The following is an 18,637-nucleotide window of genomic DNA, read 5'->3' as shown; positions in this document are numbered from 1 at the left end:
TGCGCACGATTTGAACATCAGTCGTACTTCTGTTAGAACCATTACCAAGGAACTTAATTTGAAACCATTCAAGAGAATCAGGGTTTCAAGACGTGATACTAACGTGAAACAGAAGCGAAAGACTCGCAGCCGGAATTTAAACGACAGGTATTCAGCCAAGGATGTAAGACGGATGGTGTTTACGGATGAAAAGGATTTTACGTACGAAGTTGCACGCAATAGACAGAACGATGGGGTTTATGGAAGAAAGAAGAATGACATTCCTCCCACAAGACTCTACCATGAAACTTCAAGGTTTACCAAGAAAGTCATGGTGTCGGCTGGTGTGTCTTGGAATGAAAGAACTAACATCCACTTTATCGATACGAACAAAGTGAAGGTGAACTCTCAATCTTACATGCAGCTGTTGGAAAACGGACTTCTGCCGGATTGCAGACAACTCTATCCAGATGACATGTACATTTTTCAGCAGGATGGGGCCACCTCGCATACAAGCCACGTTACCCAGGAATACCTAGAACAGAACACTCCAATGTTCATAAAAAAGGATGAGTGGCCCCCACAGTCACCTGACTTGAATCCAATGGACTACAGTGTTTGGGATTCGTTATCCGAAAAAGTTTATGCCGGAAGGACGGAAAAGTTCACAGAACAGGAACTGAAGGACAAGATAATAGAAAAGTGGGATGAAATATCAGTTGCTGAAATTCGAAAGTCCATATCTTCCTGGAAAAAGAGACTTCGATTGGTTGATTCCGAGGATGGAGGCCATATCGACCATCTTCTCGATTAAAGCCGTGGTAAGTAAATAAGTCAACATCTGGCATTGCATTTTTTTTTACCTGAATTTTGTATTTCTTCATTATTCCTGTGTTGATGAATATTTTTGGCTGAAAATTTCACCACTTGACTAAAACTAGCTGCTCATGACATGTACCAAATTTAGTTTGTATGCATAGCCTAGTTTTTGAGTTATTCTTGATTAAACAGGGGTATCACTTTTTTCTGCCCACCCGAGATATATATATTTATTTTTTTCTTTTTTTTTCTTTTTATTTTGGTAAGCGTAGTTTGGTCGGGCAGTTGCAAAATAAGAATTTCATTACCCAATAATAAACCGCTGTGTCTGTTATTGTGTATATGACACATAAGAAATCTTGCACCAGGTGTATTTTGTCTGCTTGGCTGGTTGTATTTTTATTGTAATATTGTTTTCGCTGCCCTCTTGACCTGATCACTCTTGGAAAAGAGATTTTAATATCAATGAGTCTTTGACCTGGTAAATAAAGGATTGATTTGATTTATTTATTTTTTTAACCTCTGAAATCAGCTGCATTATACATCTGTCCTACACTGCATGCATTTTGTACACATCTGGTATGTTGCTATACATTTTAGTTGAAAATGGTATTTTCTAGGATTTTGGTCATTATTACCGTATTGGCCCGAATATAAGACGACCCTGAATGTAAGACGACCCCCCCCCCCCCCCCCCCCCTTTTTCCAAGTTCATCTTTGGGGGAAAAAGTTTTTTGAAGACCAAATGTTCATTCATATAAAGCGTATTTATTTCAAAATTCTGTTTAAAATTAGAGGCTTTTGTTTTTCACATTTAAATAGAGGTCATTTCAGTCTCATTTCCGTGAACACTTTTCATAGAAGTAAAAAAAGAGGCTAAACTGCAGGTTACTAGACAAGCCAAATTAAAACATTTAAATTGCATTAATTCAACAAATTTGTCAGGTTTAGATTGAAAGTTCATCAACTTCAGAATGTCAATGCATAACTTCCCATAGCCTACGGGTATATGGAATAAATTTTGCAGAACAGTGCAAATGCTTTAAACAATGCATTAAACAATACATTAAGGTTTACAATAATAAACAACTGAAACAATGGAAAGGGTAGTTTGCTAAGTTACAGCTACTCAGCACAGAGATCCTCAGCCTCACTTTGCTCACTCTCACTGTCCTCACTTTCATGTTCCACCAGTCCCTCCCACACAATGTCATCCTCGCTTCCATCCAGTGCGTTTACAGCATTTTTTAAACCCATGACTGATGCTCTCTGGTGAAATTGAATCCCATGCTTGGAGGATCCATTCACATAGCAGACACACCGCAGGCTTTTGAATTTTCCCAGTCGGTGTTAGTGCGTGGTTACCTGACAGGAGCCACTCTGTGTACCTCTTGCGAAGATTGTCCTTGAATGGCTTGTTGACGACAACATCCAAAACCTGCAGCTGGCTCGTCATCCCCCCCGGAATGATCACGAGATCGCCATTCATTTTGCCCACTTCAGTTTTTACTGGCTCTGTCAGATGGCCACGGAAGGCATCCAGAACAAGCATGTTCCTCTTTTTCAAAAGCACACCAGGTCGCCTGCCCCACACAACCTTGAGCCAGTCTACCACCAGATCAGTGTCCATCCAGCCTCTCTCCTGTGCACGCACGATAATGCCAGCTGGTAAGGACTCTTTGGGGACAGTCTTGCGCTTCAGAATCATGTATGGTGGGAGTTTAGTTCCGTCGGCAAGACATGCCAACATGACCGTGACTCGGCTTTTCTCATTCCCCGTTGACCTCACAAGGACTGATTTGTCACCTGTTTTAGCAACAGTAACAGATGATGGCATATCAAAAAACACTGGGGTTTGATCGGCATTGCCTATCTGGTCGAGTGGGTAGAAGTGCATTTTTCTTAGTTTGATAACATGTCGCTGAAAAGACAGCAACTTCTCCTCGAAGTCTGAGGGCAAGCGCTGGGCAAGACTTGTTCTGCGACGAAGTGACAGTCCATTGCGCCGCATCATTCTTTTACACCACCCAAGACTAGCTTTGAACTCCTCTGTGGGTATATTCAGCTCCTTAGCGATCTCCAAAGCCTTCAGCTGCATTATGGCTCTGGTTATGGGCATTCCATCTTTACGTTTTTCCGTCACATATTCACAGACTCTCCTATCAATTTCCTGCAAACGGCCGTGTTGAGGCCCGCGGAAAGATTTTCTTTTACTGTTAGCGTTTTTAAGACGTTCTTTCTGGGTTCGCCACCGACGAACATTGCACTCCGTAACCCCATATTTTTTGGCAGCTTGAGAGTTATTTGATGGTTCGGCCGCATTCACTACCAAAATTTTGAAATTGGCGTCATAACTCCGTCTAAGCTGTAGGTTAATTTGACTAGCCTTCGAACCACTCTGTTCAAGGAAATCTCTTGACTTCTCCATTTTTCAGTGCTGCATTGTTGTGAGGGACGGTGGCCGATTCAGTAATTTAAGTGTAAACACTCGTTGTAAAATGGGGCCTATCATTTTTGGCGGCATTTTGTCTAGTCCGCGAATTTAAGATGACCCCCCCCTTTTTAAGAGCTATTTTTTTACAACAAAAACACCGTCTTATATTCGAGCCAATGCGGTAAATAACTAAGATCTAAATGTGTTCAATTGTTTATAAAATACATTAGCAAATTTCAAGTCCAGCATCTTTTAATATATATTTTTTTTACTCTGGGTAGTCCTACACATACTGACAATTTTTTTTTTTTTTTTTTTTTTTTTTACTTTTTAATATAATTGATATGATATTTCAAAATAAGTGGTCAAAGTGTTGAGCAGTTCAGGACCGTCTAAAGCATGGAAAAAGTGCTGGATGTTTTTTAATTATTTATAAACAGGAAAAAAAAGTTAAATCCGCTTTAATTAATCATGCTTGCTTCTGTTTTTATTCCTTCTAGCCTAACTTTGGAGCGTCACTACACATTCTGAAAGTAGAAATAGGAGGCGATTCCCAAACCACAGGTAAGAAACATCTGTCTGTGACAAAATGTGTTAATTGTTGAAGAGATGAAATAAACTAAATTAAAATTTACATGACGCATGATTTGCAGTTTTAAAGCAATAAAGCTCTGTCTACAGACCTTCCCTGATATGATTCAATGTTTGTGAAGTCACATGTCTGTCAGGCTGAAAGGTTAATATTCACACAAACCCAGTGAACAGGGTGAGTCAGGGTAATGATGAGTTGTGCTGGGATCAGAATTACTTTACTTCCATAATTATTACACATACTGACACGAATACAGGGTACGTGAGGACACGACAGAGGACACGTAGGGAACAGAATAATGTCAGTCTAAATAGTATATTATGATTGTGTAGAGTATACACTGGTTGGCCATAAAATTAAAACCACTGACAGGTGACGTTGATTATCTCATTACAGTGGCACCTGTCGAGGGGTGGGAGAGATTAGGCAGCAAGAGAACAGTTAATTCTTGAAGTTGATGTGTTAGAAGCAGGAAAAATGGGCGAGTGTACGGGTCTGAGTGACTGACAAATTATGATGGCAAGATGGCTGGGTCTGAGCATCTACAAAATGGCACATCGTTCCCGATATGCAGTGGTTAGTACCGAACAAAAGTGGTCCAAGGATCCAAAGGACAACCGGTGAACCGGCGACAGGGTCATGGGTGTCAAAGGCTCATTGATTCACATGGGGCATGTAGGCTAGGCCAGATGGTCCAATCCCACAGAAGAGCTCCTGTAGCACAAACTTGTAGGTACAGCCCGTCTCGTCTTTTAGAACTACAGATCCCATCAACTAACTTCCACGATGGCCTACGTCACGGCTGGGCGGGATCACCTACGTCACTTCCTCCACGACTCTATAAGTGACCCGGAAACGCTCAGCTCGCTGTCTCTCGTCGTGGACTCCATGCCGTCCAGACATAAAGAGAAACCCTCTCATCGGACCGTCCGAAACCACGACTTCTGCCTGGCGAGAAAGAAGATTCGGCGCGTTTTCGTTTACCACTGGCCATGGTAAAACTACTTAAATCGCGCCATCTCACTCAGATTGAGTTACAACCGGTTTTATTTGTTCATTATAAGTAACGTTACGACTGCAGCCCAAAGCAGTTAATTAAAAGTGAGAAGCGACCGGATTCCTTCTGACTTAATCGCTGTGCACATTGTTTGATCAGAGACTTTTCCTCACGAACGCTGAAGTTCGGACCAAGAAATTCTCTGCGCTTTCACAGAAACCTCCACGACCTCTGTAAACTCCAGAAGTTTCAGAACATCTCTGCATTCTTGCATAGAAGCAAGATACTGGAAGTAAGACTGGCATTTTGGGCAAAACTAGTCTTAGGAATTAGCTTTATGAAGTAGTGTGAATTTAAACTCAGGAACTGTTTAATTGTGCACACTATAGACACTCAGTGTTGAATTGATCATTGTGCTATTTTTGTTCTCTCAATTGTTAACAGAGAGGCTGTTGCATGCTTTTTGCTATCCTTTCTAACACCTTTAATTTCATTATTACACATTTTGACCTTATCAAGATTTCAGTGGATTTAGTAATGTTATAAGTAGGTGGGATTCCTTTGTCTCAGCCACGAGGTGATCTCACCTCCCCCACACCTCAGATAACACACACACACACACACACACCACACCCCTTTCTCTCCCTCACACACACACACACACACACACACACACCTTTCTCTCCCTCTCTCACACACACAGACCCACGCTCACACACACGCTCATCAAGTATATGACCATATTGTATAGAATGTATTCAACTGCTATTACTCATTTTTATCATTGTTATAATAAATTAAATTATTCTGAAACTGTGATTGTCTGTTTTTGCTGATATATCCTTGAAGTCACACAATCTAAAAGACCTCCAAATTGCCTTTATCCAAGGTGTATATGAGTGCTATTGGCTGTCTATGTAGTACGGTAAGTAATACAATAGAATAGAAAGCCTTTATTGTCCTCATACAAGTACAATGAGATTTAAAGCTTCAAATACTAAAATAAACATAGGAAAATATGTACAATAAAACTACTACTAAAAAACTACTGACAACTATACATAAACTTGTGCAAGTCCCTGAAGGAACACAGGTGCATAGCAGTAACAGGGTTGAGAATAAAGTGACTCGCTGCATCAAGTGATAGAGGTAGCATTGGCATGTACAGACGCCTATTTTCAGTATGTAGGCAACTAAAAAACAGATGATCTGACTTGGTATGATAGTGCAATAAGACAGTTTACAGATAGCTATGATATTAACAGTGCAAATATGACAGTTTACAGTACTTAAAATGACAAAGGAAGAGGATGTCTAAGAACAGATGAACTGACTTGATAGTGCAATATGACAGTCTTGTGGCATTTACAGTGCAATATGACAATTTACAGTCTGACAAGGAGAGACTAGGTTTGAGTTCAAGTGGTTAGCAGCATTGTGGTGATGGTGACCTTGTCAGTGGTGTTCAAGCATGACAGTTCCTCATAGGAATGCATGTTTGATCGCTATTTTGTCACTGCTAAAAGCAAGTTGAGTGTTTTGAAATATGCTCTGTAATATATCCGTCCATATGTCAAAGCAATGGCTGTAAACGAGATTCGTTGAGACCTGTGCGAGACATCGTAAGATGGAAGTAGTTTTACTAGTTTTAAAACTAGTTTTAGTTTTACAGCGGGAATCAAAGTGACCAACATCTGCCAACGTTGTCAAAAGCCGCGCGTGCCCTCTTTCGAATGCTGACGTAATCAAGCCGGAAGTTTTGTTTGTTTTGATAGCAATCAGGAAAGTTTGAGAAAGTAGGCAGTAATCATTATTTAAACTTTTTTTTTTTTGCAATATTTCGTTTGGAAAACAGTTTTCAAAATGGTGGCACTGACACCTGGCTGACACGTCACGTTTTGAAGTCTCGTGAAGATCGCGCGGATAAGCGACGCCTGCCGTGGACCAAATGAATTAAATTCAACACGGCTAAAAACCAAATAGGCCGATAAGTATAATTAATTGCAATTAGTTGCCAATACGAATCACGGTATAAGGTTACTAAAACCAAGAACATAATTGAATAACACGTTAATTAAGAAATAAAGCAAGTTTAAAAATGACTTCAGTTCCCCTTTAATGCTGGCTAAATCAGAAAGGTGTCAGCATTAACCTTTTTCAGCAGTTTGTGCTACAGGAGCTCTATTGTGGGATTGGACCATATGCACTAACCTTTGTGCCCCATGTGAATCAGTGAGCTTTCGACACTCATGACCCTGTCACCGGTTCACCGGTTGTCCTTTGGATCCTTGGACCACTTTTGTTCGGTACTAAACACTGCATACCGTGAACACCCCATAAGATGGGCCGTTTTGGAGATGCTCAGACCCAGTCATCTCACCATCGCTATTTGGCCCTTGTAAGGATCTGAGTGACTGTCACACTTGCCCATTTTTCCTGTTTCCAACACATCAACTTCAAGAATTAATTGTTCTCTTGCTGCTTAATATATCCCACCCCTTGACAGGTGCCATTGTAACAACACAATCAATACATAATCACTGTAATTCACTTCACCTGTCAGTAGTTTTAATTTTATGGCTGATCGGTGTATAGAGAATATGTAATACCAGTCAGTCAAAGTCCCTCTCATGCCAGAATCTGGTCTTCCCAGGCAGTCTCCTGTCCCAGTACTAACCAACTCTTTAAGGTGTATGGGTGCAGCACCGATCTCCGTTTCTATAGCCCTCGGCCTCTCGCCTATACAGCTAGGGTTACAGTGGGGGGCGGGTCCTCTAGTACCCATGAGAGTTTGACTTCCCCACTTGCATCTGTATTGCAGCGTGCCTTGCCAGATGGTAATAAGTACCATTTTTAGGATCGTCTTTGGTATGACCCGACTGCGAGTAGAACTCACAATCTCCCAGTCGGGTCAAGAGGCGGACATGCTAACCACTAGGCCAACTCGCAATCTGTAATACCAGTACATTATTATTATTATTATTATTATTATTATTATTATTATTATTCACAGCAACTTAAATATGAGCAGTATTTTACTCCAGATTTGGCGTTGACGTGTGAGCAATCAAAAATGATAATTCAGCTCAATTTTACTTGTATAGCCCATTTAACAGTCGATATTACAAAGCAGATTTTCAGAAATCCAGATGTTGGTTTAGATCCTGAATGAAAAATCCAGAGATGGTGGCAGCAGCAAAAAAAAAACCCTCTTGAGACAACATGAGGAAGAAATCTTGTGAGGAACCAGACTCAAAAAGGAACTCGGCCTCTTCTGCGAAGTGATGGATGGTGGGATTATTAATCATTTACCGTATACAGGTGTAGAAGAGTAAAGATAATCAGTGTTCAGTCTGAGCAGATTGTTTAGAAGAGTCATGAGACGAGCCCAGGACAGTCTTTATGATTACAGCAGCTGTTCTTGGGTATAATCGGACAGAGTCCAGGTGAGCTTATCTTCTGAAGAATGCATGAGGATTGGGCTTATACTGTTTTTGGGACATAGAAGTTTTTACAGTATTCGGCAAAAAAAAAAAATCTTAGAAACATTGTTTATTCACTTCAGTAATGGCCATGTTGGAAGGGACCTTTTTAAGGTCATTGTTTTTTAACGCTCCAGTTTGGATTATAGCAAATGCTTGCAGCTCGATCACTTGAGAACAGGTAGACTCGTATTTATCTTTTCATCGATGTGCATTTGTTTTCTGTTACAGACGGCACTGAGTCTTCACACATGCACAATGAAACTGATGAGAATTACTTTCATGGCTATGAATGGTGGCTTATGAAAGAGGCCAAGAAGAGGAACCCAAACATCACACTCATAGGTAGGATGACCTTTCATTTGATCAGGCGAAAGACCAGATGATCATGAGAAGGAGAATGTTACACATGCCCCTTTTCCACCAAAGCAGTTCCAGGGCTGGTTCGGGGCCAGTGCTTAGTTTGGAACCGGGTTTTCTGTTTCCACTGACAAAGAACTGGCTCTGGGGCCAGAAAAACCGGTTCCAGGCTAGCACCAACTCTCTGCTGGGCCAGAGGAAAGAACCACTTACGTCAGCGGGGGGGGACAGAGTTGTTAAGACCAACGGCGGATGGCACGGTGAATTGTGTTCACAGATAATGTTCTCTGGAAATATTCCTGAGCCCATTTTGTGATTTCCAATACAGAAGCATGCCTGTATGTGATGCAGTGCCGTCTAAGGGCCCGAAGATCACGGGCACCCAGTATGGTTTTCCGGCCTTGACCCTTACGCACAGAGATTCTTCCAGATTCTCTGAATCTTTTGATGATATTATGCACTGTAGATGATGATATGTTCAAACTCTTTGCAATTTTACACTGTCGAACTCCTTTCTGATATTGCTCCACTATTTGTCGGTGCAGAATTAGGGGGATTGGTGATCCTCTTCCCATCTTTACTTCTGAGAGCCGCTGCCACTCCAAGATGCTCTTTTTATACCCAGTCATGTTAATGACCTATTGCCAATTGACCTAATGAGTTGCAATTTGGTCCTCCAGCTGTTCCTTTTTTGTACTTTTAACTTTTCCAGCCTCTTATTGCCCCTGTCCCAACTTTTTTGAGATGTGTTGCTGTCATGAAATTTCAAATGAGCTAATATTTGGCATGAAATTTCAAAATGCCTCACTTTCGACATTTGATATGTTGTCTATGTTCTATTGTGAATACAATATCAGTTTTTGAGATTTGTAAATTATTGCATTCTGTTTTTATTTACAATTTGTACTTTGTCCCAACTTTTTTGGAATCGGGGTTGTATGTTCCTGCCAATTTCCATGTAAATATCTTGAAAAATAGAAACATTATGAAGAAACACCATTTGATCTCGTTGGTTAATGAGGCCCATTTTGGACCATGTGACCCTCAGACAGAATATTACAGCAGTTTAATAAAAATTAAACCATTTCTTCAATCTTTGATTTGTAATATCTCAAGAACTGATAAACATTTTAATTCCGTAAAAAGTCTGTTGTTCTGCAGTCAGTTCTGAATTCAGTGAGAGCGGTTTCAAGCGATTTGGACTGAATTTTCACCTGATATGCCTCTCTTTATTTACTGCTTTAGAACATTTATATGTAGCTTTTTGACCCTAAAAAGGGACACACGGTTGCCTTGAAGTCCAATAATGAGCCCTAAGGGGTACTTTAGTGTAGATTGTACCGGTACCTTGAGGGCAGAAACGGACTCCTACTGTTCCCCTATTTTTGACAGTGTAGCATGAATAACACGAATACCTGATTACAGCCTTAAAACAGCTTTATTACAAGCTGCCAGCAAGTCTAGTCCTTCTTGTTACTAATTGGTATGCCTGAAATACCCTTAAAATATACAACCCCAAATCAAAAGTTAGACAGTATGTTGAAATTAAAACTGAAAACAGTGATTTGTAAATAATCTTTGACCTGTATTGCACTCAGAACAATCCAACAGCACGTTATTTGATGTTTTATGTCATGAATTTTCCCCCCAATTTATTTCAGCTTTGATTCTTGCAACACATAAAAAAACAAGTATTTACCACTTTATAATGTTCGCATTCTCTCTCTCTCAACACTTAAGATATTTAAGGACTGAAGACACCAAGTGATGAAGTGTTTCAGGTGTTATTTTGTTCCAGTCTTCCTACAAACAGGTCTTAAGGTGTGAAACAATAAAGGGTCGTCGGTTCTTTATTGGGGACAGAGAGGACACACCCTCTTCTTCCACAGCCACGCCTTTGTAATGTGAGCAGAATGTGGTTTTGCATTGTCTTGTTGAAATCTCCCTGGAAAAGACGTCGTCTTGAAGGTAGCGGATGTTGCTCCAAAATCTCAGTGGGCTTTTCTGCATTAATGCTCCATCACAGAAGTGTAAGTTAGCTTTCGCAAGGGCACTGACCCAACCCTGGCTTTGGACTTGTTCCTGGTAACAGTCTGGATGGTCCTTTTCGTCTTCAGAGCACACGGCATCCATTTCTTATAAAAAAAAAAAAAGACCTGGAATACTGATTCATCTGGCCACAATCCATGTTTCCACTGTGTGATAGTCCATCCCAGATCCAACCTTATTAAGTCTAGTTTGAAGAGATTGCCAATCCTAATATTAAGCTGTCTTACAATAGTTTAGTTTGAGCCTCATTTCATACCTGAAGAATTAAGGCCTCTGCATGCTCGTGCGACAAGGCTTTCGCAGATAGCTTTTCGCAGACAGTTGTAATTTATTGTTGAGCGGGGAGTAATAGGCGTGCGTGATGTTATTCACCAGCACAACGCAAGGGGGCGCAAAGTCGCTAGGAGTAGTTGGTGGGTGTGGTTAGTGGAGTGTTTATCCTCCGGTTACTTAAAATGACTAGAACTTTTTTTTTTTTTTTTATAATGACTAGAACTGGAGTCGTATAGATGTCCGTACTTCCTCAATCAACCGCTGTTCATGCTGCTCCATCTTCGCTCGTGTTTTTAAAAATGCCGGTCGTGAAAACAAACCAAACCGGGAAAGTAGGGAAGCGGAAGTGCGTGTACAGCAGATGTAGAGTGGACCAATCAGAGCCCTCTTGTCTGCGGCGCTGTCTGCGAGGCTTCTGCGGTGGTCACAATTTTTGGGAGGTGTGCGCAGAGCGTCTGCGAAGGTGGGGGGGCTACGCAGACACTGTCTGCGACGCTATCTGCGAGGACTGGGTTGTCAGCATAAATTGGCCTTTATTGCCAACAAATTTGACCACAGGGGCGGCACGGTGGTGTAGCGGTTAGCGCTGTCGCCTCACAGCAAGAAGGTCCGGGTTCGAGCCCTGTGGCCGGCGAGGGCCTTTCTGTGTGGAGTTTGCATGTTCTCCCCGTGTCCGCGTGGGTTTCCTCCGGGTGCTCCGGTTTCCCCCACAGTCCAAAGACATGCAGGTTAGGTTAACTGGTGACTCTAAATTGAGCGTAGGTGTGAATGTGAGTGTGAATGGTTGTCTGTGTCTATGTGTCAGCCCTGTGATGACCTGGCGACTTGTCCAGGGTGAACCCCGCCTTTCGCCCGTAGTCAGCTGGGATAGGATCCAGCTCGCCTGCAACCCTGTAGAACAGGATAAAGCTAGATGAGAAATTTGACCACAAAAGAGTACTGACGGGGTAACAAGGGTAGATTGAGTAAAGAAACTTGTGTGTCAAAAATGTCCTCTCAGGTAATGTGGTCCTTATGAAAGTAAAAAAACAAACAAAACAAACAGTTATTGGACAAGTAGCTTATGATTCTGAAAGTCCAGGTCCATTTCAGTGCCGGCACATAAGGTTATACACTTACTTTCTTAAAACGAGCTACAGTGGTTACCAACAAAAAACATGTTTATCTGTCAAGAATTTGTCCTCTCCGGAAAAAGAACAATGCTCTCACCGTTAGCCAGGTAACAACACAGTGCTGTTTGTATTTTAGCGACAAATTCTTGCCACCAGCAGCATTCAGCAGAAAATACATTTCCATCAAAAACCTCATGTAGTTCACAAACTGTGCCAGAAATCAAACTTGATTTTTTTGAGGTTAGTGACACAAACTTGTACCCTGACTGTGAAACATCCCATCTCAGAATATTTTATACTGTATAAAACTTTTTTCTTTTTTGCCAACAGTTCTTGATTTTACATCGTATTATTGATGATCATCATATTTATCTTGGCAATCCTTACTTCTTTCCTTGGATCTTTGGATAACTACAGTGGTATGCAAAAGTTAGGGCACCCCTGGTCAAAATCGCTGTTACTGTAAGCAGTTAAGCAAGTTGAAGATGAAATGATCTCCAAAAGGCATAAAGTTAAAGATGACTCATTCCCTTTATATTTTAAGCAAAAGCAAATTTTTTATTTTCATCTTTTACATTTTTAAAATGACAAAAAAGGAAAAGGGCCTGAAGCAAAAGTTTGGGCACCCTGCATGGTTAGTACCTAGTTAACTCCCCCTTTGGCAAGTATCACAGCTTGTAAACACTTTTTGCAGCCAGCTAATAATCTTTCAGTTCTTACCTGGGGGATTTTCACACACTCGTCCTTGAAAAAGGCTTCCAGTTCTACAAGTTTCCTGGGCTGTCTTGCATGCACTGCTCTTTTGAGATCTATCCACAGATTTTCAATGATGTTTAGGTCAGGGGACTGTGAGGGCCCGGGCAAAACCTTCAGCTTGTGCCTCTTGAGGTATTCCATTGTACAACCCCGATTCCAAAAAAGTTGGGACAAAGTACAAATTGTAAATAAAAACGGAATGCAATGATGTGGAAGTTTCAAAATTCCATATTTTATTCAGAATAGAACATAGATGACATATCAAATGTTTAAACTGAGAAAATGTATCATTTAAAGAGAAAAATTAGGTGATTTTAAATTTCATGACAACAACACATCTCAAAAAAGTTGGGACAAGGCCATGTTTCCCACTGTGAGACATCCCCTTTTCTCTTTACAACAGTCTGTAAACGTCTGGGGACTGAGGAGACAAGTTGCTCAAGTTTAGGGATAGGAATGTTAACCCATTCTTGTCTAATGTAGGATTCTAGTTGCTCAACTGTCTTAGGTCTTTTTTGTCGTATCTTCCGTTTTATGATGCGCCAAATGTTTTCTATGGGTGAAAGATCTGGACTGCAGGCTGGCCAGTTCAGTACCCGGACCCTTCTTCTACGCAGCCATGATGCTGTAATTGATGCAGTATGTGGTTTGGCATTGTCATGTTGGAAAATGCAAGGTCTTCCCTGAAAGAGACGTCGTCTGGATGGGAGCATATGTTGCTCTAGAACCTGGATATACCTTTCAGCATTGATGGTGTCTTTCCAGATGTGTAAGCTGCCCATGCCACACGCACTAATGCAACTCCATACCATCAGAGATGCAGGCTTCTGAACTGAGCACTGATAACAACTTGGGTCGTCCTTCTCCTCTTTAGTCCGAATGACACGGCGTTCCTGTTTTCCATAAAGAACTTCAAATTTTGATTCGTCTGACCACAGAACAGTTTTCCACTTTGCCACAGTCCATTTTAAATGAGCCTTGGCCCAGAGAAGACGTCTGCGCTTCTGGATCATGTTTAGATACGGCTTCTTCTTTGAACTATAGGGTTTTAGCTGGCAACGGCGGATGGCACGGTGAATTGTGTTCACAGGTAATGTTCTCTGGAAATATTCCTGAGCCCATTTTGTGATTTCCAATACAGAAGCATGCCTGTATGTGATGCAGTGGCGTCTAAGGGCCCGAAGATCACGGGCACCCAAAGCATGATGGATCCACACCCATGCTTCAGAGTTGGAGAGGTGTTCTTTTCCTGGAATTTGGCCCCCTTTTTTCTCCAAACATACCTTTGCACATTGTGGCCAAAAAGTTCTATTTTGATTTCATCAGTCCACAGGACTTGTTTCCAAAATGCATCAGGCTTATTTAGATGTTCATTTGCAAACTTCAGATGCTGAATTTTGTGGCTAGGACGCAGGAACGTTTTTTTTCTGATGACTCTCTCGTGAAGGTCATATTTGTTCAGGTGTCGCTGCATAGTAGAACAGTGCACCACCACTCCAGGGTCTGCTAAATCTTTCTGAAGGTCTTTTGCAGTTAAACAGGGGTTTTTATTTGCCTTTCTAGCAATCCAACGAGCAGTTCTTTCAGAAAGTTTTCTTCATCTTCCAGACCTCACCTTGATCTCCACTGTTTCTGTTAACTGCCATTTCTTAATAACATTACGATCTGAGGAAATGGCTACCTGAAAACACTTTGCTATGTTCTTGTAGCCTTCTCCTGCTTTGTGAGCATCAATTATTTTATTATTCAGAATGCGAGGGAGTTGCTTAGAGGAGCCCATGGCTGTTGATTTTAGGGACAAGTTTGAGGAGTCAGAGAATTTATACAGCTTTGAAATCTGCATCATCTGACCTTTCCTAACGAAGAATTTGAACAAGCCACAGCTCAATAAGCTAATTAAGGTCTGGAACCTTGGTAAAAGTTACCTGAGCACTCAAATGTATTGGGGTGCCCAAACTTTCGCATGGTGTTCCTTTTCTTTTTTCACTCTCCAATTGTACAAAACAAAAATAATACACAAATCTTGCAGAAAACGCTGAAAAGAAATGTCATCTTTACCTTTATGCCTTTTGGTGATCAGTTCATCTTCTGCTCACTTAACTATTCACAGTAACAGACATTTTCAGCAAGGGTGCCCAAACTTTTGCATGCCACTGTATATCCTGCTGAATGGTTTATTATTTCACCACCTCCATAAATTAGGGAGTCGATAATGAGGTAAGTAGTTTGTTCAGGGCGGCACGGTGGTGTAGTGGTTAGCGCTGTCGCCTCACAGCAAGAAGGTCCGGGTTCGAACCCCGTGGCCGGCGAGGGCCTTTCTGTGTGGAGTTTGCATGTTCTCCCCGTGTCCGCGTGGGTTTCCTCCGGGTGCTCCGGTTTCCCCCACAGTCCAAAGACATGCAGGTTAGGTTAACTGGTGACTCTAAATTGAGCGTAGGTGTGAATGTGAGTGTGAATGGTTGTCTGTGTCTATGTGTCAGCCCTGTGATGACCTGGCGACTTGTCCAGGGTGAACCCCGCCTCTCGCCCGTAGTCAGCTGGGATAGGCTCCAGCTCGCCTGAGACCCTGCACAGGATAAGTGGCTATGGGTGATGGATAGATGGATGGATGGATGGATAGTTTGTCCAGGTTCTTGAGTAGAGGCTTTTTTTTTCTTCCAGTATTCTTGAAGGTTGCTGAAAATTCTTGAGTTGATCATGATGTTGTTGTTGATGATCATATTTATCTCCGTGATCTTTACTTCTTTCCTTCACTTACTTCATTGATCATTATTGCATGTATCTCAGCATCTGACCTCACATCTGATGTTTGATATTTGAAGGTCTGCCCTGGGCTTTTCCAGGATGGGTTGGTCATGGGAGCAACTCGCCTTACAGCTTCCCAGAAATTACTGCCAACTACGTTGTGTCTTGGGTGATCGGCGCCAAACAATATCACAGTCTTGATATTGATTATCTCGGGGTATGGTGGTTGTTTGTTTGTTTTTTCTTGTTTATTTTTGGTTAGTTTGGCTACTAATCTAAAATTGCCCCAAAATAAATAATTCAGATATTTTAACTTGTTAACTTTTTTAGGTATGGAACGAACGGAGCTTTGATTCAAAGTACATCCAGGTAAAATAGGACTTCCTGGTCCGTATACCACTCAAGAATTTAAAAGACTGTTGTTGTGTTTTATTTATTTATTTATTTTTTAAATGATTACCCTTTTTTGTTTTCTGAAAATGTTCATGTGGTTTTCATTCAGGTGCTTCGAAGCACATTAGACCGAGCTGATTTATCAAACGTAGGTATTATTGCAGCAGACGGGAACTGGGCCGTTTCCAAGGCCTTGCTTGTTGATCCATATCTCAATGATGCTGTTGAAATTATTGGGTAAGACAGAGATCAAATTATCCAGAATCTCTTATCATACACCCACTCTTTCACTTCTATTCACAATGTAGGTTAAAAATGACCTTGTTTTCTTCCTAGCGTTCACTATCCCGGTACCATGACCATTAAGGAGGCACTGTTGACTGGGAAAAAGCTTTGGTCTTCTGAAGATTACAGCACGTTTAATAATGACCTCGGGGCAGGATGCTGGGCTCGTATTCTTAACTGGAACTATGTCAATGGCAGGATGACATCGTGAGTAAAATACTCCCCAGACCACCTCTTCTCACTCAGTAATGATGAAATAATCAACAACTTGTCTGTTTGGAGTTATTTCTTTATTATTTTTAACAAACTAGGACTATTTCCTGGAATCTGATAGCAAGTTATTATGAAGATCTGTCTTTTGGTCGAGACGGTTTGATGACTGCAGAGGAGCCGTGGAGTGGGAATTACGTCGTGGAATCGCCAATATGGATAACTGGTACGTATAATGTAATGTGCTGATCAAAGATTTCATGATGTAAGGAGAAGTTGTGTGAAATGACACTGTTACGATTTCCATCCACCCAAAAATCTAGTCCGTCAGCCAGGGCATGACATTTTGCCTCTTTAGTTGTGCACTGAAGCTGCGAGGCTAACAAGTAATTCGATTCACTTTCAATTTGTAACTACAAGCCAAAATCTTTATATACTTACTTGCTCAAGGGCAGTGGGCGTGTGCCATCCTTGACCACCATACAGTGGAGTAGTAAGATGTCTCCTTCCCTCCACGAGCCTGGGGTGGTGCCTCGAGCAAGCACTAGCAACCCCTCACTCCCCATGGTCAGGGTTACGACCGAAGACTGGACTCTGCAGACTGTGCGGTGGAGACACCACCTGATGGTTCAACAGGTAGGAAGGCGGAGCCAGCAAAGCATTTGTGGCGCGCGGTCAGGACACAATGCAACACTGTTGGCCATCCACTGCATCCCGACCCAGCTCCAGCCGTCCTGATTCTGTCTTGCCCCTGGATCCAGTTAGGTCGGGATGAGAGTGAGGCTGACGGCTGCGCAACTTTCCCTCACTCTAATCCAAGTCATGACTTCAAATTCAAATTAAATTGAAGTCATGGTCATCTTCAACCCCGAAGGACGAACATCATGTACTTGCTTCAAATGATATCATCAAGCTCTGCAAAACTAATTCACAAAAACAACTTTAAATATGGACTACTCCTATTATAGCTTTGAATTCAAAGGTAAATTAAACGATCAGCTGCAAAACGTCGAGTTTCCTCCATGTGCTCTGCAAAATTCCTCTGCAAAACCTTCATGTCCAGCTACAAACCCTGAGCCATGGTCTAGCCGGTAAAAAATCTCCTCTTTTCTCATCTTGCACTGAAGGATAACAAATTGCACCAAAGGAACAAGTGATTCCAGTTACACACAATAATTTTAAGGAAAAAAATTCAGAAAATGAATGTGGGTTTGGATTCCGTTACTTTTGCCCAAGTTTTGGTAACTTCACTATTAAGGATGTCTTATTTTTCCCTGAAATTTCAGTTTTCTCACTTTTTTTTTGGTACAAATTTACATTGTAGGAGGCTGTAGTTACAAATTGATAAGTGATAACGAAGGCCATAATCTAACACAGCTTGTAAAAATCATTGCAGAAGAATGGTGCACAGAAAATGTGTATATTTTCTAATAGTATAAATACGCAGGTGATTATAGGAAATCGCATGCTGATCACCGAGAAATAGTCTGAATTTCTCAACCAATCCCCTCAAGCGACTCGGCAAAATGGCGTCCAATCGCTTCGTCACCGTAAGTGAGGAAGAATCGCAGATGATGAAAGAAAATGCTGTTCCTAAAAGCACTAAAGATGCTCCGAAGTTTGGTCTAAAACTATTCAAAGGGAAGGCGGGACTGGGATTTATTTTATTGATTTCAAAACGAAGTATTTTATGTGACTCGGCTGAGATCTGTGACACGAGTCTGCGCCGCAAAGTTATTACACTTACATACTGCTTTTGAAGATTGAAATAAATTATTTTTTAAAAATACCTGTGTATTTATACTAAAATATTTATCCGCCTCAGGCTCAGTGGCCTATCTGTGAATATTCTATGCACATTCACTGGATATGAACAATCGTGCGCTCTGATTGGCTACTCTACTACCACAGCTCGTATACCGTGAGTAGAGAAAAACAAAATGGCGGAGCGTGTTGCTGAACCAACAGAGGACAAAATAAAAACTCTACTCGAAAACAAAACCACAAAATTTGTCGAGTATTTAAAAGAAACAGAAGTGGTTAAAAGAATATAGTTTTGCATCCCCCCCCAAATATCTCCTGTTCCACACTCCAGCCCAGTCGGTGGCAGTAATGCACCTTTTAAGTTGGTTTGCCAACCACCAAAAAACC

The 18,637-nt window shown here is 41.4% G+C and overlaps 1 protein-coding gene across 1 annotated transcript in view; it reads left to right on the top strand.

Annotated features, from left to right (window-relative positions):
* Nucleotides 1-18,637, top strand: part of galca (galactosylceramidase a) — a 39,477-nt gene that overhangs the window by 12,887 nt on the left and 7,953 nt on the right. The window contains exons 3-9 of the mRNA XM_060917984.1: nucleotides 3,733-3,796; nucleotides 8,535-8,648; nucleotides 15,676-15,815; nucleotides 15,929-15,967; nucleotides 16,101-16,228; nucleotides 16,328-16,483; nucleotides 16,588-16,712. Coding sequence (XP_060773967.1) covers nucleotides 3,733-3,796; nucleotides 8,535-8,648; nucleotides 15,676-15,815; nucleotides 15,929-15,967; nucleotides 16,101-16,228; nucleotides 16,328-16,483; nucleotides 16,588-16,712 — 766 coding nt within the window. The remainder of the gene's footprint in view (nucleotides 1-3,732; nucleotides 3,797-8,534; nucleotides 8,649-15,675; nucleotides 15,816-15,928; nucleotides 15,968-16,100; nucleotides 16,229-16,327; nucleotides 16,484-16,587; nucleotides 16,713-18,637) is intronic.

The sequence above is a fragment of the Neoarius graeffei genome, chromosome 3, assembly GCF_027579695.1.
Source record: "Neoarius graeffei isolate fNeoGra1 chromosome 3, fNeoGra1.pri, whole genome shotgun sequence".
NCBI lineage: Eukaryota > Metazoa > Chordata > Actinopteri > Siluriformes > Ariidae > Neoarius > Neoarius graeffei.
The sequence above is the reverse complement of the archived record's forward strand: the minus strand, read 5'-3'. Positions and strand labels throughout refer to the sequence as shown.